The sequence below is a fragment of the Macaca mulatta genome, chromosome 19 (genome assembly GCF_049350105.2).
Source record: "Macaca mulatta isolate MMU2019108-1 chromosome 19, T2T-MMU8v2.0, whole genome shotgun sequence".
Classification (NCBI taxonomy): domain Eukaryota; kingdom Metazoa; phylum Chordata; class Mammalia; order Primates; family Cercopithecidae; genus Macaca; species Macaca mulatta.
Window position 1 is genome coordinate 17401309 of NC_133424.1, and position 20292 is coordinate 17421600.

General features: G+C 50.3%; 1 protein-coding gene across 17 annotated transcripts in view; it reads right to left on the reverse strand.

Annotated features, from left to right (window-relative positions):
* The window catches only part of CPAMD8 (C3 and PZP like alpha-2-macroglobulin domain containing 8), a 120720-nt gene that overhangs the window by 15143 nt on the left and 85285 nt on the right, over positions 1 to 20292 (reverse strand). For all 17 annotated transcript variants that reach the window (XR_013409202.1, XR_013409203.1, XR_013409200.1 and 14 more), the window contains 4 exons: positions 17421 to 17597; positions 14663 to 14744; positions 6358 to 6514; positions 6125 to 6199 (listed from right to left, as the gene is read on the reverse strand). Coding sequence is in view for 12 of the 17 variants with exons in the window: in XM_077978247.1 (XP_077834373.1) it covers positions 6125 to 6199; positions 6358 to 6514; positions 14663 to 14744; positions 17421 to 17597 (491 nt within the window). In the remaining 5 variants the exon portion in view is untranslated. The remainder of the gene's footprint in view (positions 1 to 6124; positions 6200 to 6357; positions 6515 to 14662; positions 14745 to 17420; positions 17598 to 20292) is intronic.

Sequence of the window (20292 nt, forward strand, 5' to 3'; positions counted from 1 at the left end):
AGTTCAAGACCAGCCTGGCCAACATGGTGAAACTCCATCTCTACTAAAAATACAAAAATTAGCCAGGCGTGGTGGCTCACTCCTGTAATCCCAGCTATTCAGGAGGCTGAGGCACAAGAATCCCTTGAACCCCAGAGGCAGAGGTTGCAGTGAGACACTGTGTTCCAGTCTGGGCAACAGAGTGAGATCCCGTCTAAAAAAAGAAAGAAGAAAGAAGGAGGTGAGGGGAAGGGAAGGGAAGGGAAGGGGAGGGGAGGGGAGGGGAGGGAGGGGAGGGGAGGGGCAGAGAGAGAGAGAAAGAAAGAAAAGAAAGAAGAAAGAAAGAAAGAAAGAGAAAGAAAGAAAGAAAGAGAAAGAAAGAAAGAAAGAAAGAAAGAAAGAAAGAAAGAAAGAAAGAAAGAAAGAAAGAAAGAAAGAAAGAAAAAGAGCTGATTCCTAAGACCTCCACAGCCCAAGCCCTCCCCAGCCTCCAGGCCTGGTCACCTCCTTAGAGAAGCCAACCAGCCCTGCTCATGCCCTCCCTAGAATGTGATCTGCTGGAAGACAGGGACCAAGTCCAGAATCTGATGGTTTTGGTTCAGAGAAGCTGCCCAATAATATTATGTAGAAGAAATGAGTGACCGGAAGCATTAACAAATTTAGCAATGGAGCCAAAGTGTTCTGGTGGCCCGACAGAGGTATGGAGTTGAGCTAACTCTGCTTTCGGAACTGTCCTGGTCATAGAAAGAATGTTTCCAAAGCTTTCCATCCTTAGACCAGGACAAATGTGGGAACTGTCCCTAAGGTGTGACACTGAGATGCACCTCGGGGGGCATGTGCCCGGGATGAACCGGGCTGACTAGCCAGACCCTAGGACTGGTGCTCACAAGTCCATTGCCTAGGGGTGGGGGAAGGCTGGACATCCCTATGCCAGGGGCAGGAACAGTGACATAGGAGCTACCCCAGGCCACGTGGGCCAGGACGGATCTCAAGGATGCTGAGGAGACCACACCCAGCAGGGATGGACCTGGCCCAGCCCCAGCTGTGCAGAACCTCCCCTGTTTACAGACAAGCGATGCAACAGAACTCCAAGGGGTCAAGGTCATTTGCTAGGTGCCCCCTAGCTCATCTGATTCCAGCAAAGGTATAGCGGGTTGAATGGTGGTCCTCCAAAAAAGATATATTCCCTGGAACCTGTAAATGTTGACTTATTTAGGAAATGGGTCTTTGCAGATGTAATTAAGGGTCTTGAGATGAGATCACCTTGGATTAGGGTGGCCTCAAATCCAATGACAAGTATCTTTTTAAAAGTTTTTTTGGCTGGGCACGGTGGCTCATGCTTGTAATCCCAGCACTTTGGGAGGCCGAGGCGGGTGGATCACAAGATCAGGATATAGAGACCATCCTGGCTAACACGGTGAAACCCCATCTCTACTAAAATTACAAAAAATTAGCCGGGCGTGGTGATGGGCACCTGTAGTCCCAGCTACTTGAGAGGCTGAGGCAGGAGAATGGTGTGAACCTGGGAGGCGGAGCTTGCAGTGAGCCGAGATTGCACCACTACACTCCAGCCTGGGCGACAGAGCGAGACTCCATCTCAAAAAAAAATAAAAATCTCTACTAAAAATACAGAAATAGGCCGGGCGCGGTGGCTCAAGCCTGTAATCCCAGCACTTTGGGAGGCCGAGACGGGCGGATCACAAGGTCAGGAGATCGAGACCATCCTGGCTAACACGGTGAAACCCCGTCTCTACTAAAAAATACAAAAAACTAGCCGGGCGCGGTGGCGGGCGTCTGTAGTCCCAGCTACTCGGGAGGCTGAGGCAGGAGAATGGCGTGAACCCGGGAGGCGGAGCTTGCAGTGAGCTGAGATCGGGCCACTGCACTCCAGCCTGGGCGGCAGAGCGAGACTCCGTCTCAAAAAAAAAAAAAAAAAAAAAAAAAAAAAAAAAAAAAAAAACAGAAATAGCCAGGTGTGGTGGCACATGTAATCCCAGCTACTTGGGATGCTGAGGCTGGAGAATCCTTGAATCCAGGAGGCAGAGGTTGCAGTGAGCCAAGATCACGCCATTGCACTCCAGCCTAGGCAATAAGAGCAAAACTTCATCTCAAAAAACAAATTTGTATGGGAGACAGAGGTTTCACTACATCACCCAGGCTGGCGTGTAGTGGCTGTTCACAGGCACAGTCGCACTGATGATCAGCACGGAAGTTTGTTTGTTTGTGTTTGAGACGGAGTCTCATTCTGTCACCCAGGCTGCAGTGCAGTGGTGCAATCTTAACTCACTGCAACCTCCACCTCCCAGGTTCAAGTGATTCTCCTGCCTCAGCCTCCCGAGTAGTTGGGATTACAGGCACGTGCCATGATGCCTAGCTGATTTTTGTATTTTTAGTAGAGATGGGGTTTCGCCACATTGGCCAGGCTGGTCTCGAACTCCTGGACCCATGTGATCTGCCCACCTCAGCCTCCCAAAGTGCTGGGATTAGAGGCGTGAGCCACTGTGCTTGTCCTCCAGTGACAAGCACCTTTAATTTTTATTTTTTAAATCAGAGACAGGTCTCACTATGTTGCCCAGGCTGAAGTGCAGTGGCTGTTCATTGGCACGATTTCACTACTACTATCAGCACAGGAGTCTTGACCTGCTCCATTTGTGACCTGGGCCAGTTCACCTCTCTTTAGGCAACCTGGTGGTCCCCTGCTCTCAAGAGGTCACCATACTGATGCTGAACTTAGTGTAGACACTTGATTGGTGCAGCGCACTATAGCCCAGAACTCCTGGGTCAAGTGATCCTCCTGCCTCAGCCTCCTGAGTGGCTGGGACTACAGCAATGCCCCACTGCACCTGGCAACAGCGTTGTTTAAGAGATGAGAAGGGGAGAAGACGAGAAGGGAAGAAGACATGCAGACAGAGGCAGGGGCTAGAGTGATGCAGCCACGAGCCAAAGAATGCCTGGAGCCCCTGGAAGCTGGAGGCAGCAAAGACAGCTCCTCCCTTAGAGCCTGCAGAGGGAGCAAGGGCCTGCCAATGCCTTGATTTTGCACTTCTGGTCTCCAAAGCAATGAGAATGTATTTCTGTTGTTTTAAGCCACCCAGTTTGTGGCAGTTTATTATGGCAGTCACAGGAAATGAAGACAGCAGGTTTTGCCTCCTTTGGGGAATGATCTAAGACAGGGGTCCCCAACCTCCAGGTCACAGACTGATACCAGTCAGTGGCCTGTTAGGAAGGGGCTGCACAGCAGGAGGTGAGTGACAGGTGAGCCAGCAAAGCTTCATCTGTATTTACAGATGCTCCCCATCGCTTGAGCTCTACCTCCCATCAGATCAGCAGCGGCATTAGATTCTCATGGGAGCATGAACCCTATTGTGAACTGTGAGCATGTGAGGGATCTAGGTTGCAGACTCCTTTTTTCTTTTTTTTGAGACAGAGTCTTGCTCAGTTGCCCAGGCTGGAGTACAGTGACACGAGCTTGGTTCACTGCAACCTCTGCCTCCCAGGTTCAAGTGATTCTCCTGCCTCAGCCTCCCAAGTAGCTGGGACTATAGGCATGCACCACCATGCCTGGCTAACTTTTGTATTTTTAGTAGAGACAGGGTTTTGTCATGTTGGCCAGGCTGGTCTTGAACTCCTGACTTCAAGTGATCTGCCTGCCTTGGCCTCCCAAAGTGCTGGGATTATAGGTGTAAACCACTGCACCCAGCTGGTTTCACACTCCTTATGAGAATCTAATGCCTGATGATCTGTCACTGTCTCCCATCACTCTCAGAAGGGACAGTCTAGTTGCAGGAAAACAAGCTCAGGGCTCCCACTGATTCTATATTATGGTGAGTTATATAATTATTTCATTATATATTATAATTTAATAATAATAGAAATAAAGTGCACAATAGATGTAATGCTCTTGAATCATCCCAAAACTAGCCCCTCTTCCCCAGGCCATGGAACAATTGTCTTCCACAAAACTGGTCCCTGGTGCCAAAAAGTTTGGGTACTGCTGATCTAAGAGACTAGAATCCAGAAGACTGGAGAGAATCAACTGCTGCCCTGTGGGGAAGGTCTTCAAATTCAGAAGAGAAATAGGTTGGAAGGATCTGGAGAAGGCAGAAAAAGATTCTTGGGAGAAGTGAAGTGATCTCAAGGGAGGGAAGGAGGTGGAGGGCCTGTTGAGTGCTCATTGAAGACATAAGGAAGGGCTGGGCATGAGGATGGCTCATACCTGTAATCCCAGTCCTTCGGGAGGTCAAGGCAGGAGGATTACCTGAGGTCAGGAGTTTGAGACCAACCTGGCCAACATGGTGGAACCTGGTCTCTACTAAAAATATGAAAATTAGCCGGATGCAATGGCACATGCCTGTAGTCCCAGCTACTCAGGAGTCTGAAGCTGCTGTGCCATGGATCCCACCCTGCAAGGGGACTCACAGGCCTTACCCCAAGCCAAAGAGAATCACTTGAACCCAGGAGGCAGAGGTTGCAGTGAGCTGGAAAAAAAAAGCCTCACCTCAAGATATGTGTCATAAAAGTGCACATATCTTGTTGTCCATAGTGATATGGACAATGAGAAGATTGGAAAGCTTCCAGGAAGGGAACAAACCAGATACAAAGGATAGTTACTCAGAATGACAACTGACTTCTCGATGGAACACTGGAAACTAGAAGATGATAGAACATCATCAACTATTCTACAAGAAAGCAATTTCCAACCTGGAATTCTATACCCAGCCCAACTATTATACAGGGGCAGAATAAGAATATTTGCAGACATGCAAGGTCTCAAACAATGTGCCTCCCAATATCCTTCCTTAGTAAAGGAGGGTAGCAATTGTGCAGCATCCTGGGTGCTGTCCATTCCAACTAGAGTGGGGGTCAAGGGCTCTGGCAGGGAAGTTTCCAGAAAAATGCATTTGGGAGGTGACATATTTGACCACTTCCATGGGAGATGTGGGGGATGAATTTGAGGCATGGGGGGGGGTGTCATGGAATACCTGTGATCTTCCTCAGAATTCATATGTTGAAGCTCTAACTCCTAATATGATGGTATTAGGAGTCGGGGACCTTTGAGAGATAATTCGGTTTAGATTGAGGTCATGAGGATGGAGCCTCCATAGTAACAGGATTAGTGTCTTTATATGAAGAGGAAAAGCACTAGCGCTCTCTCTCCACATGCACACACTAGGGAAACACCACATGAACACACAGTGAGAAGGTGGTAGTCAACAAACCAGGAAGAGAGCCCTCACCAAGAACCAAATCTACCTGTGCCTTGGTCTTGGACTTCCCAGCCTCTAGAACTGTGAGAAATAAATGCCTATTGTTGAAGCCATTTACTCCATGGTAGTTTGTTTCCGCAGCCCAAGCTAAGATAGGGAGTTAGGAATTCAGCATAAGAATTTGGTCAGGGGAGAACTAATTCAGCCCATAACACAGGGCAAGGAGCCCTCTGGACATTGTGCATTGTGGGGGTCTTACATCACAGCAAACCCTAGACCCACCAGTTCTCTGGATTGTGAGACCAAGAATCCTGAGAAGTGCCCAAAGTCATAGTTTATCATCAGAGATTGTAGAATTGATGTAGGTATTAGGGAGGGCAGATTCTTCTCACCTGGGGCTGAGATCCATCATGGTAGCCTTCTCTGCAGAGACTGTGCCATCCCCCATCCCAGGAACGCCTCATAGAAGAGACTATGGCCCTCAAGTGTCTTGGACCATCTAAGCCCCATCCAGTCCAACTGTCTCTGAATATCCTAACCCCTTCCCCACAAAAACATGCATGAGTCCAACATTTTGTAGGGTTCCCTGAAGCCAACCCTTGGGTCACTGGCCAGGAACCTGAACTAGCCTGAAATGATTCTCTGAAGGAGGTCTGGGGGCTGGACAGTCATGGGAGGCCTTGTACTCAGGGAACCTCCCCAGCCCCCAACACGTGCCTGATTTCCCCCTAGTAGTATGGGAATCTCTCTCTCCTCTGCTCAGATTACAAGAAACTGGATATAATGTGACCATTGTTGATGAAAAGCATGAAAAAGCCTTAACAGTGAGCAGAAGGAGGGCAAGGAGGAAGAAATCAACCCTGGCATAAAGGAGGGAACCTCTCACTTGCTCCTCCAGTACCCAGCCCCGAGTCTCCCCAAACCCCTTCTGTACTCACCTCTGAGGCTGTGCCTGTTTCCAGGAGAGCAACCACCACGTAGGCTGTCAGCGGGACAGTGCCATGGATCCCACCCTGCAAGGGGACTCACAGGCCTCACCCCAAGCCAAAGGAGATGGTCCACTTCCCCCAACTTGCTCCAGGCAGCTCCAAGGAGTAGGAACAGGCAGGTCAGGGCTGGGGCTCCAGGAGGAGGTGAGAGGCCCCGGAAGGAGGCTCGAGAGGCCACTCACCTGGATGTCCTTGTTCAGGACCCTGCCCACGGCTGGGAAGGAGCCATCGGCCTGCTGCTGTTGGATGATCCAGCTCTTGGAGGCAGCCAGCTCCCGGGGGTCCACGAAGATAAAGCTGCGAGCCTGTGCGAAGGACTTCAGAACAAAGGCCGTGAGCCTGAAAGAGAACAGGGCGTCGCCTGAGGGGCTGCAGAATGGTCAGCCCCCACGTGCTGGCTGAGGGATTGCCGCAAGCTCCCTGTACCACCCCGGCCTCCATTTCCTCATCTATAAGATGGGAGGGGTCCAGTCTATCCCCACAGGGCTGTCAGAGTGAAGGAGGGGGCACATTGCCCAGCACTCGGTAGGGCCTGAAAATGGAGCTCTCTCCTTCCTGCCTGGACCTCTACCCTAGTGGCATTCATGTCTGCTCCTCACTCAGCATTCAAGGCCCTTCTGTGAGCTGGTCTAGCCCTGCCTGTCCTGCCATGGGAGGAAGACCCTTCTGGTTGCCGACCTCACAGCCATTTCCTGCTCGGTTCTTGCCAAAAGGCCCCTGATGTCATTCAGGGGCCAGCAGCCATGTGCCTTGGAGATCTGTGCTCCTCTATGGTCCCAGCCAGTCACAGTCATGGGCATTCCAGTTACTGGGCCTGGGAATGGCTTTGGAATAGGCGTGTGATGCAACGCTGGGAGCAGCTGCAGCCATTTTGCCACCATGAGGGGCACAGCCATGTGCCGAGGGAGGGAATACCCGGGGATGGAAGGAAAAAAACGAGCCCCAGTGCACCATGGGGCTGCTGAATCAGCCAACTGTAAAGCCTCCCCAGTCCTGCGGGGCGAGATGATGTTCAGAATTGCTCTTCAGCCCATTTTCTGTTACTTGCAGCCAAAAACATCTCTGCTCTGTGGCCTGTCCCTCATCCACCCCATCTCCCTTGCCCTGCTTTTGCAGTTGCCACCCTGAGTAAGAGCTGGCAAGGCCAGGGAATGAATGTGTGAACAAATGAAGGAGAGAAGCACAAGATGGAAGCCAGGAGGCCATGAGGGATGAAAACCAGAATTGTTAGCAGAGGAAACTTTGCAAATTCAGGATCAAAGAATAAGCTGTCTTCAAAATCAAGTGTCTCTAGGCTCTGTTTATATGAATCACAAAAACAGGACACATTAGCTGCCCGCCAGCCTGCCTCCCTCCACGTCCAGCGAATTTTTAAATTTTTTATAGAGATGGGGTCTTACTATGTTGCCCAGGTTGGTCTCGAATTCCTGGGCTCCAGCAATCCTCCCACCATGGCCTCCCAAAGTGGTGGGATTATAGGCATGAGCCACCATGCTCACTGCAGCCTCTGCCTCTCAGGTTCAAGCAATTCTCATATCTCAGCCTCCCGAGTAGCTGGGATTACAGCCTCCTGAGTAGCTGGGATTGCCACCATGCCCAACTAATATTTTTGTATTTTTAGTAGAGACAGGGTTTCACTCTGTTGGCCAGACCGATCTTAAACTCCTGACCTCAAGTGATCCTCCCACCTCGGCTTCCCAAAGTGCTGGGACTCAGGAGTTCAAGACCAGCCTGACTGACACGGCGAAACCCCATCTCCACTAAAAAAAAAAAAAAAAAAATTAGCCAGACATGGTGGCGGGTGCCTGTAATCCCAGCTACTTGGGAGGCTGAGGCAAGAGAATTGCTTGATCCCAACGGGGTTTCACCATGTTGCCCAGGCTGGTCTCGAGGTTGCAGTGACCCAAGATCGTGCCACGGCACTCTAGCCTGGGTGTCAGAGTGAGACCCTGTCTCAGACAAAAAAGAATAAATAAATAAATAGATAAAATAAAATAAAATAGACCCAAAGCTCGTCCAGGCCGCTCTCCCTCTCAGGTACCTCAAATGCATCCTCTTCTTTCTACTCCCATGTTCCCTCGATCAGCCAGGACACCCCATGGCTCCCAGGCCCATCCCCACCCCATCACCAGCTATGCACACTGCAACCAGGGGGAAGTTCCATGCATTTTGTGCATGGCAGGGACAGGAGGCAAGGACAGAACCAAGCCAGCTGTGTGCTGGGAATTGTGGAATTCCCATGGTCCAGCATACTGTGCTCTCTGCTTTTCCACTGTAAAACGCAAACAGGATAAATGTTATCTAGTGATAAAAAGAAATGAGCTCTCAGCTGGACTCAGTGGCTCATACTTGTAATCCCAGCACCTTGGGAGGCTGAAGTAGGAGGATCAGTTGAGGCCAGGAGTTTGAAACCAGCCTGGACAACATAGCCAGACCCTGTCATTCATTAACAAACAAACAAATAAATAAATAAATAGTGAGTGTGTGAGTAAACTCTAATGTAGATTATGAACAATAGTTCATAACGTTTTAATGCCGGTCCATCAATTATAACAAATGCAGCACACTAATACAAGATGCCTATCACAGGGGAAACTGTGTATGGGTGGTCGAGGTGTATGGGAACGCTACTCTATTTACTCAATTTTTCTGGAAACCTAGAACTCTTCTAAAACGTAAGATCTGGCTGGGCACGGTGGCTCACGTCTGTAATCCCAGCACTTTGGGAGGCCAAGGTGGGCGGATCACGAGGTCAGAAGATCGAGACCATCCTGGCTAACACGGTGAAACCCTGTCTCTACTAAAAATACAAAAAATTAGCCTGGCGTGATGGCAGGTGCCTGTAGTCCCAGCTACTCGGGAGGCTGAGGCAGGAGAATGGCGTGAACCCGGGAGGCGGAGCTTGCAGTGAGCCGAGATTGCACCACTGCACTCCAGCCTGGGCTACAGAGCGAGACTCCATCTTAAAAAAAAAAAAAAGTAAGATCTATGGCCGGGTGAGGTACCTCCTGCCTACAGTCTTTGGGAGGCAGAGGTGGAGGATCGGTTGAGGCCAGGAGCTCAAGACCAGCCTGGGCAACACAGCAAGACCTGGTCTCTACCGAAATTCAAAAAAATTATCTGGACATGGTGGTGCACGCCTGTGGCTCCAGCTGCTTGAGGGGCTGAGATGGGAGAATTGCTTGAGCCCGGGAAGTCAAGGCTGCAGTGAGCCCTGATCGTGCCACTGCACTCCAGCCTGGGAAACAGAGTGAGAGCTTGTCTCAAAAAAAAAAAAAAAAAAAAAGTTAATTAAAATAAATAATAAAAACTAAAGTCTAATGACTATCTGTTATCTGAAATGCTTGGAACCAGAAGTGCTTCAGATTTTGAATTTGGATTTTGGAATATTTGCATTTATAGGAATCCCTTGGTATCTGTGGGGGACTGGTTCCAGGACCCCCAAGGATACCAAAATCCACTGATGCTCTAAATCCCTGATATATGAGGGTGTAGTAGTTGCATATAACTGACACACATCTTCCCATGAACTTTATTTTTTATTTTTATTATTTTATTTTATTTTATTGTTTGAGACGGAGTCTCGCTCCGTCGCCCAGGCTGGAGTGCAGTGGCCGGATCTCAGCTCACTGCAAGCTCTGCCTCCCGGGTTTTACGCCATTCTCCTGCCTCAGCCTCCTGAGTAGCTGGGACTACAGGCGCCCGCCACCACACCTGGCTAATTTTTTTGTATTTTTTTGTAGTAGAGACGGGGTTTCACCGTGTTAGCCACGATGGTCTCAATCTCCTGACCTCGTGATCTGCCCGTCTCAGCCTCCCAAAGTGCTGGGATTACAGGCTTGAGCCACCGCGCCTGGCCTTTTATTTTTATTTTTGAGACATAGTCTCACCCTGTCACCCAGGCTGGAGTGCCGTGGCGCAATCTCAGCTCACTGCAACCTCTGCCTCAGAGTTCAAGCAATTCTCCTGCCTCAGTCTCTTGAGTAGTTGGGATTAGAGGCGCCTGCCACCATGCCCAGCTAATTTTAGTATTTTGAGTAGAGACGGGGTTTCACCATGTTGGCCAGGCTGGTCTCGAACTCCTGACCTCAGGTGATCCACCCACCTTGGCCTCCCAAAGTGCTGGGATTCCAGGCATAAGCCACTGTGCTGGGCCCCTCCCGTGTACTTTAAATCATGTGTTGGTTACTTAGAACACCTAATACAATGCCCACACGTCACTTCATTTGCATGAATTCAATATTCTACTCAGTATGCAACAAATTCAACTTTTTGTTTTTGGAACTTTGTGGAATTTTTAAACTTTTTTTTTTTTAAGAGATGTGTAGGGAGAACCCCTGAAACTATTGCTACAGAATAAAAGATGAAATGCTCCTGATTATTGTAAATACAAAACTGCATGCAGGACTGTGTAAAGACAATGACAGGTTGGACTGCCAGAATGAGCCAACAGTGCGTGATGTGCTTCCCCCTGCAGAGAGCCTATGAATGGACGTGCAGTCAGGGGGGTTTTACATCACCAAGATTCCTGTCCCAGAAGAGCAGATGTTCACAGCTCTGGGAATGGAATGCGACCCTCGTGGAGAGCCTATAAATGGATGCATGGTGGGGGGTGCCTGTCCATATGGATAAGATAGGGCTATAAACGCCCTCATCTTGCTGCAGCTCTTCTAGGCCTCTTTAGGGTTAAGGCATACTCCCTTCTGAGAATTTCTGGTCTAACCGGTTGTCTAACTTCACGTCCTGTTTTTGTGAATTGTTTTTAACCAGCTTTTGCTGCAACTGTTTCTGCTGTTCCTGTTTTAAGGCTCTGTTAGAAATTACTGATGCACACACTATATTGTCAATTCTTATCTGTGTACACTGTACTTCTGCATACAGAAGTTATGTTAAAGAATTACTTCGGCCGGGCGCGGTGGCTCAAGCCTGTAATCCCAGCACTTTGGGAGGCCGAGACGGGCGGATCACAAGGTCAGGAGATCGAGACCATCCTGGCTAACACGGCGAAACCCCGTCTCTACTAAAAACACAAAAAATTAGCCGGGCGAGGTGGCGGCGCCTGTGGTCCCAGCTACTCGGGAGGCTGAGGCAGGAGAATGGCGTGAACCCGGGAGGCGGAGCTTGCAGTGAGCTGAGATCTGGCCACTGCACTCCAGCCTGGGCGACAGAGCGAGACTCCGTCTCAAAAAAAAAAAAAAAAGAAAGAAATTACTTCATCCCCATGTGACCATCTCACCTCATAATCAAATGACCCTAAATCCCTCACTAACCTACCTCCGCCCTCACTAAATTTAATAATAAATGCTGGCATATCCAGTGCATTGTTGGCACCGCGGGACCAGAAGGTGGTGACCCCCCCAGACCCAGCTTTGACTACCTTGTGTGTGGCTATTATTTCTCAACCTGCCAATCAACCTGGGAGCAAAGAGAAAGCACCGTTGTATTGCGGACTGCTGGCCAGTTCCCACAATAGAGATGGAGTTTTGCTCTGTCACTCAGGTTGGAGCGCAGTGGCACAATCATAGCTCACTGCAGCCTTGAACTTCTGGGCTCAAGCGATCCTCCTACCTCAGCCTCCCCAGTAGTTGGGACTAAGGCATGTACCACCACATCCAGCTCATTTTTAACATTTTTGCAGAGATGAGGTTTTGCCATGTTTCCCAGGCTGGCTGCCGACTCCCAGCCTCAAAGAATCTTCCCGCTTCAGCTTCCCCAAAGTGCTGGGATGACAGGCACAAGCCACCACACCCAGACTCTTTTTTTTTTTTTTCTGAATAGTTTCAATCTGTGGTTGATTGAATCCTGTGGAACTTACAGATACTGTATACTTGGGCATCCCAAATCCAAAAAATCTGAAATGCTCCAATGAACGTTTCCCTTGAGCATCACGTTGGCACTAAAAGCTTCTTGAAGCCCAGGCACAGTGGTTCACACCTGTTATCCCAGCACTTTGGGAGGCCAAAGCAGACGGATCACTGGAGGTCAGGAGTTCGAGAACATCCTGGTCAACATGGCAAAACCTTGTCTCTACTAAAAATACATAAATTACATAGGCGTGGTGATGGGCGCCTGTAATCTCAGCTACTCGGGAGGCTGAGGTGGAAGAATTGCTTGAACCCAGAAGGCGGAGGTTGCAGTGAGCTGAGATCGAGCCACGGCACTCCATCCCGGGCAACAGGGCAAGACTCTGTCTCTAATAATAATAATAATAATAATAATAATAATAATAATAATAATGTTTTGGATGTTGGAGTAGTTTGAACTTTGGATTTTCTGACTTGGGATGCTCAACCCATCCCAAATGTTGAATCACACATGTGATTCAACACATGTGTGCACACACACAGCCCACCAGGAGACACAGATCTTGATCCTGCTCTGCTCCCAGCCCTCTAACAGCATTCTGTTCCACACAGCACTAAATCCAGACTCCTGCTCTGATCAACCTGGCCTTGCCCTTCCCTCTTCCCTCGTGCCAGGTCACCAACCTCCTGGCCCTGTGCTCCTCCAGCCACACCAGCCTCCCTTCTGTGGCCCAACCTCGTCAAGCTGGGTCCTGCCTCAGGGCCTTTGCAATGGCTGTTCCCTCTGCCTGGAATGCTGTTCCCTTGGATTTTCATGGCTCCTCCCTAATATCCTCCAGGAGACCTTTCCTGACCATCCCATATAACTACCCTGCTCCATCACTCTCTACTTCTTTGTTTTATAGATACAAAATTATACACCTATTATAGTCATTTTAATGTATATCCACAAATGCCTTAATACTCCTCCTTTCAAGAGATGGAGGCCCGAATCTCTTCATGTGTAGATGGGGTGTACTTAGCAACTCACTACTAAAGAATAGAATGTGGGCCAGGCACAGTGGCTCACACCTGTAGTCCCAGCACTTTGGGAGGCTGAGGTGGGCAGATCACCTGAGGTCAGAAGTTCGAGACCAGTCTGGGCAACATGGTGAAACCCTGTCTCTATTAAAAATATAAAAATTAGCCAGGTGTGGTGGCAGGTGCCTATAATCCCAGCTACTCAGGAGGCTGAGGCAGGAGAATTGCTTGAACCTAGGAGGTGGAGGTTGCAGTGAGCTGAGACTGTACCACCGAACTCCAGCTTGGGTGATAGGGTGAGACTCCATCTCAAAAAAAGAAAACAAACAAAAAAAAGGAATAGAATAGAATGAGGCAGAAGTGACAGCCTGACTTGTAAGACCAAGTAACAAAAGGCACTGTGGCATCCTTCTCGCTTTCTCTCTTGAATTGCTCACTGTGAGAGGAAGCTGGCCGCCATGTTGTAAGAACACTCAAGTAGCCCCTATGGAGAAGTCCACATGGTGAGCAACTGAGGCCTCCTGCCAACAGCCATGTGAGGGAGTCAATTTGGAAACAAATCTTCCAGCCCCAGTTGAGCCTTCAGATGAAGGCAGCAACAGCCAACACCTTGACTGCAACCCCAACAAACATCCCCAGGCAGAAACACCCAGCTAAGCTGCTCCTTAATTCCATAAGAATTAGTACATAATAAATAGAGATAATACATATTTGTTGTTTTAAATGGCTACATTTAGGGGTCACTTGTTACACAGCAGTGGATAACTATTGCATCTTGCACAGGGCCTTGCATTATCAGTTGTCAGCAAGGCAGGGCCCTGGGACTAGAGCTGGGACAGTGTGGATGAGCTGCTAGGGCTGGGGGATGCTGGGTGTGTCACCAACCCTGGGCCCCTCTGGAGCTGGGTAAGTGATGCTGCCCATGGCAGGAAGTAATCAGCCACATGTCCCCGCTCCCTGGGCTCTGGCACTGCAACTGTGCAGTGGACACGCCGTTGGACTAAAAACAGGGCAGTTTCCATGCTCACAGCTGCTGTCGGCACTACCAGGGTGGCAATCTCCGAGGAGTCGTCTGGTGATGGGCACAGAAGTTGGAAGGTCACCCACAGTCTCAGGTGAACCCCATGATGATGCCAAGAACTGCAGTAGCCTGAGGATCCCAGGAAAACAAGATCCAGGTGTGCCCGGCCTCCTAGGGACCCTCCCTGCCCTGATCACCTTCCTGCAGTTACCACAGAAACAAGATCCCAGCCTTCTCCTGCAGACAGCACACGCCAGCCTCGAGGCACTGGTCTGGCTTCTGACCCCTTTGCCCTGCCATCTCCTCCTGCTCTAGTCACTGCTATTCCTGGGTCCTGGGAGCTTGAGGAAGCCCAGGGCATCCAGGGCTCACTCCCAAGGGGCCAGAGAGCAGGGCATGGGGTCCTGCTCACCGTGGTAACAACAGCAGAAAGAGGAACAGTTACAATCACCAGCTCTGCACTGGCCCCAAGCCCCAGCCTTCGTCTCTGGAGCTGGGACCACCACAGCCTTTACTTCCCAGCTGTGTTCCCTGTCATCCGGGGATCAGGCGCCAAGTGATCTGGCCACACTGCATTGGATGTGAGGCCGTGGCATCAGGCGGGGAGCCTCAGAGGCCGTGCCCAGGGCAGTGGGGACTCACCACATGCTCCCCGATGCGTCCCGCTCCCCAAACGCGCTGTAGGAGCCATCCTGGCGCTTGTAGGTCAGCTGGCGCTGGTAGCCTGCGGGGCAAGCACAGAGGACCCTGTCCTGTTGAGTGGCCTGGCCCAGGCCCACCCCGGGGACCTACACCGTTCTGCCACCCCCCACCCCGGACCTCCGAAGCCACACCACATGTGGGGTCCCTGGAATTGCCTCGAATCACATCTGGAGTCCTTGAAACTGCCATACACCCACATCTGGGGTCCCTGAAACTCCCCCATACCACATGTGGGGTTCTTGAAACTGGGCTCACTGAAACTGCCCCATGTCACATCTGGGGTCCCTGAAAGTGACCCACACCACATCTGGGGTTCTTGAAACTGTCTCATACCACATCTGGAGTCCCCGAAACTGCTCCACACCATATCTGGGGGTGACATATAGAGCCAGTGGACCGTAGGGTCTGGACAGAAAGCTGGGGACGGGGGCCCTCCAAGTGCGCAATGATGAGTTTGGACCCAGTGGTGGCGACAGAGGTGGGGAGCCTTCCTGGGGTGAAGGCAGAGCTACTCAGCCAGACACGGGCTGTGAGGGAAAGAAGCACAAATCTGAGGGCACCACGCTGTGTGGCCTGAGCCTCAGGAAGGACAGGGCTGTGTCCACAGAGACAGGACAGGTGACAAAAGGCATTCTGTATGGGGTGGGTCCTCCCAAATTCACATCCACTTAGAACCCAAAAATGGGACTTTACTGGAAATAAAGATCTTAACAGATATCATTAAGGTTCGGATCTCCAGATGAGAGCATCTTGGATTTATTTATGGTAGGCCCTAAATCCAATGACAGGTGTCCTTGTCCTTGAAAAGAGAGGCTGAGTGCCGTGGCTTGCACCTGGAATCCCAGCACTTTGAGAGGCCGAGGTGAGAGGATCACTCGAGGCCGGGAGTTCAAGACCAGCCTGGACAACACAGTGGAACCCCATCTTTACAAAGAATTGGCTGAGCATGGTGGTGCACACCTGTAGTCCCAGCTACTCAGGAGGCTGAGATGGGAGGCTGGCTTGAGCCCAGGAGTTCAAGTATGCAGTGAGCTATGATTGCACCACTGCACTCCAGCCTGGGTGACAGAGCAAGACCCTGGCTCTAAAAAAAAAAAAAGAAAAAGAAAAAGAAAAGGAAAAGAAAGAAAGAAAAGAAAAGAAAGGGAATTAGTCACAGACGTGACAGCCATGCGATTGTGGAAGCACAGAGCAGGCTGATCGGTCTATAAGCCAAGGAACACCTGGAGCCAGCAGATGCCAGTAGAGAGGCCTGGGACAGAGTCTCCCTCAGAGCCACCAGAAGGAACCAGCTCTGCGGACACCTTTATTTTGGACTTTTGGGCTCCACAACTATAAGGAGATGACACATTTCTGTCGTTCTAAGTCACCCAGTTTGTGGCATTTTATTGTGGCAGTTTTAGGAAACGAACACAAGTGGGTTTGGGGGGAAGATGGAGGGTGTTGATTTGGGATTTGTCGAGTCTGGACTGCGAGTTGGCTGGATGCACACAGGGTCTGGTTGTCCTGTGGAGGTACAGGCTGTTATTCACGAGGAGGGCTCATTCGACTCTGGGTGGTGTTTAAGGACCTGAGCTTGGATGGATCCACCACGGTGTACCTGGCCCTGGGTCCACCCACTTCCCAGACTCTCCCAAGAGCTGCTAATCTGAGCCCCCAGGACCTGGCCTCAGTGGACTCGGTCTTCCTAGCTGTCCATGATCAGCCTTCATGATGCCAGACTTTCAGCCTGGAGCAACCCCTGACTGTTCTTCTTTCTTCTTTCTTATTTTTTACAGTTGGGGTCTCACTCGGTCACTCTAGCTGGAGTGCAGTGGCACAATCACAGTTCACTGCAGCCTCCAACTCCTGGGCTCAAGCAATCCTCCTGCCTCAGCCTCCTGAGCAGCTGGGACTACAGGTGCATGCCACCATGTCTGGCTAATATGTTTTTATTTTTTGTAGAGACCGGGGTCTTGCTTTGTTGCCCAGCCTGGTCTCAAATTCCTGGGCTCAAGTGATCCTCCTGCCTCGGCCTCCCAAAGTGTTGGGATTACAGGCATCAGCCACTGTGCCTGGCCTTCTTTTTTCTTTTCTAAATGTTATTATTATTATTTTTTTTTTTTTTTTGAGACGGAGTCTCGCTCTGTCGCCGGGGCTGGAGTGCAGTGGCCGGATCTCAGCTCACTGCAAGCTCCGCCTCCCGGGTTTACGCCATTCTCCTGCCTCAGCCTCCTGTGTAGCTGGGACTACAGGCGCCCGCCACCTCGCCCGGCTAGTTTTTTGTATTTTTTTAGTAGAGACGGGGTTTCACCGTGTTCGCCAGGATGGTCTCGATCTCCTGACCTCGTGATCCACCCGTCTCGGCCTCCCAAAGTGCTGGGATTACAGGCTTGAGCCACCGCGCCTGGCCAATGTTATTTTTAATAATGCTGTTATATTCTTGTTGTAAAAAAAAAAAATCTACACTTTAAAAAGATGCTGTTCCTCTCCCTGTATCTGAACAGCACCATTCATTCAGAATCTCATCCTAACAGCCAGAGACTTCAGGCTCCTGCTGACAGTGACCAGATCAGGGCCACCCTGAATGGCCTCTTTTGCCCACTTCCTCCTCATCACTGTGCCTGGTGTGTGGGTCGCCTCCAGCGTGGTCTTCTCCACTGAAGGCTGAACCCGACTCGCCTGCTCCCACCTCGACCAGGCAGTTTTTCCCCAATACCTTGTACTAGGTAGTCGGTGGTCTCTCTCTCCACCTCAGGGCTGAGCTGCTGGGTTTTCTGAAGATACTTCAAGACAAAGATGTTGGGAGCAAAGTGGATCATGTTCTGCTCTCCACAGCCAAAGGGCAGCCGCAGGAGGTTGTTGAGGTGGTTCAGGGTTGGCCCCATGACGTCCCCTGGTGGGAAGGAGAAGAGAGTTGAGTTGGGGGCTGTCCCAGCTCAGTAGAGAACAGGGACAGCTTTACCCAAGGATGGGAGACTGTGTGTGTCACCCAGTCAGCCACCCAACTGCCCTTTGGGACTGACACCCTCTGCCTGCTCAGACCAGCTGGTGTACTGGCTTTGGTGACAATTTTACACACCTTCTTCTGTGTTCTTTAGTTTTAACTTAGGCTTTCTTTCTCTAGCTTTTCATTCTGTTCAGTGCTTTTTCCCTCGCTGGCTTTTAAAATGGGTGCATTGAAGGCTATACATTGGTCTCTAAGTACAACTTTGGCTGCATCCCACAAATATCAGTATGTCTATACAATCATTCTCATTCCATTCTAAATAGTCTTCCTAAAATATTCCTTTTTTTTTTTTTTTTTTTTTGAGATGGAGTCTCACTATGTCACCCAGGCTGGAATGCAGTGGCACAACCTCAGCTCACTGCAACCTCCGCCTCTCAGGTTCAAGCAACTCTCCGGCCTCAGCCTCCTGAGTAGCTGGGACTACAGGCATGTGCCACCACACCCGGCTAATTTTTTTTTTTTTTTTTTTTTAGTAGAGACAGGGTTTCATCATGTTGGCCAGGTTGGTCTCGAACTCCTGACCTCAGGTGATCCACGTGCCTCTGCCTCCCAAAGTGCCAGGATTACAGGCATGATCCACTGTGCCCAGCCCTAAAATATTCTTTCTAAAATATTCAGATTTTTTCTTTAACCAAGAGCACTTCAATTTTTTAAAAAGTTTCTATATATATGGAGTTGGAGGTGCATTTTTGAAAGTTTTCTCTCTTTAAAAAAAATTCTGGGCCGGGCGCGGTGGCTCAAGCCTGTAATCCCAGCACTTTGGGAGGCCGAGGCGGGTGGATCACGAGGTCAGGAGATCGAGACCATCCTGGCTAACATGGTGAAACCCCGTCTCTACTAAAAATACAAAAAATTAGCCGGGCGCGGTTGTGGGCGCCTGTAGTCCCAGCTACTCGGGAGGCTGAGGCAGGAGAATGGCGTGAACCCGGGAGGCGGAGCTTGCAGTGAGCCGAGATCGCGCCACTGCACTCCAGCCTGGGAGACAGAGCGAGACTCCGTCTCAAAAAAAAAAACAAAAAAAACAAAAAAAACAAAAAAAAACTAGCCGGGCGTGGTGGCGGGCGCCTGTAGTCCCAGCTACTCAGAGGCTGAGGCAGGAGAATGGCGTGAACCTGGGAGGCGGAGCTTGCAGTGAGCCGAGATCGCGCCACTGCACTCCAGCCTGGGTGACACAGCGCGAGACTCTGTCTCAAAAAAAAAAAAAATTCTGGTTCTCCCATCCCCTTGACATTCTGTATTCCTCTTCTTGGCTTCCTTGTCTCAAAGATTGCTGATGGACCCCCTGGGACCCCCAATGTCCCCTGAACACACCTTCTCTATTTTATTTTATTTTATTTTACTTTATTTTATTTTATTTTATTTTATTTTATTTTATTTTATTTTATTTTTAGATGGAATCTCGCTCTGTCACCAGGCTGGACTGCAATGGCGTGATCTTGGCTCACTGCAACCTCCGCCTCCCAGGTTTAAGCGACTCTCCTGCTTCAGCCTCCCGAGTAGCTGGGGTTACAGGCTTGTGCCACCATGCCCAGCTAATTTTTGTATTTTTAGTAGAGACGGGGTTTCATCATGTTGGTCAGGATGGTCTCAACCTCTTGACCTCGTTATCCACCCGCCTCGGCCTCCCAAAGTGCTGGGATTACAGGCGTGAGCCACCACACCTGGCCCCTTCTTTCCTTCTTTAGCATCTCCGCATGTCTCGCTGAGGCTGCCATTGCCCCTGCAGCCTGCCCTTGTTGCACAAACAGCCTGGCTACTTTCTCATCAGCATGCTCTAGGCTACTCAGCTTCTTCTCCACCTGCTGTGTCACTGAAGGCACTAGTGCACGGATCCCAGCCGTCACCTCCTCTCCATTCCTGCCTCTCTACTTCTTCTCCTATCTCCCTCAATTCCATCTTAGTCACTCAGCCCTGCATCCACTCTGACTTGCTCTCGTGCCTCAGGAATTGTAAACTCGAAATTCCTCTGATCTGGCCACAACCGCCTACCTGCCGGGTACCAGGGCCTCTGCCCTCTTATGTCAGAGAGAGCCTCAACACCCTCATTTGGGCCCGTCCATCTCCTTCTGGCCTCTCGCCCTCTCCTCCCTGGCTCAGGCCCACCCCAAACTCTCACCACCCTTCTGCCCGACTCCCAGCACTGGATCAATCACACAATCACACTTTCCCCTCCAGCACCTGGGCTACTAGAGGCATCCTGATATGGTTTGGCTGTGTCGCCAACCAAATCTCATCTTGAATTGTAGCTCCCATAATTCACACGTGTTGTGGGAGGGACCTGGTGGGAGCTAATTGAATTATGGGGACGGTTTTCCCATACTGTTCTCGTGGTAGTGAAGAAGTCTCACGAGATCTGATGGTTTTATAAGGGGAAACCCCTTTCACTTGGTTCTCATTCTCTCATTCTCCCTCTGGCCATGTAAGATGTGCCTTTCGCCTTCCGCCATGATTGTGAGGCCTCCCCAGCCATGTGAAACTGAAAGTCAATTAAACCTCTTTTTCTTTATAAATTACCCAGTCTTGGGTATGTCTTTATCAGCAGCATGAAAACTGAGTAATACACATCCCAACCCTACAGACC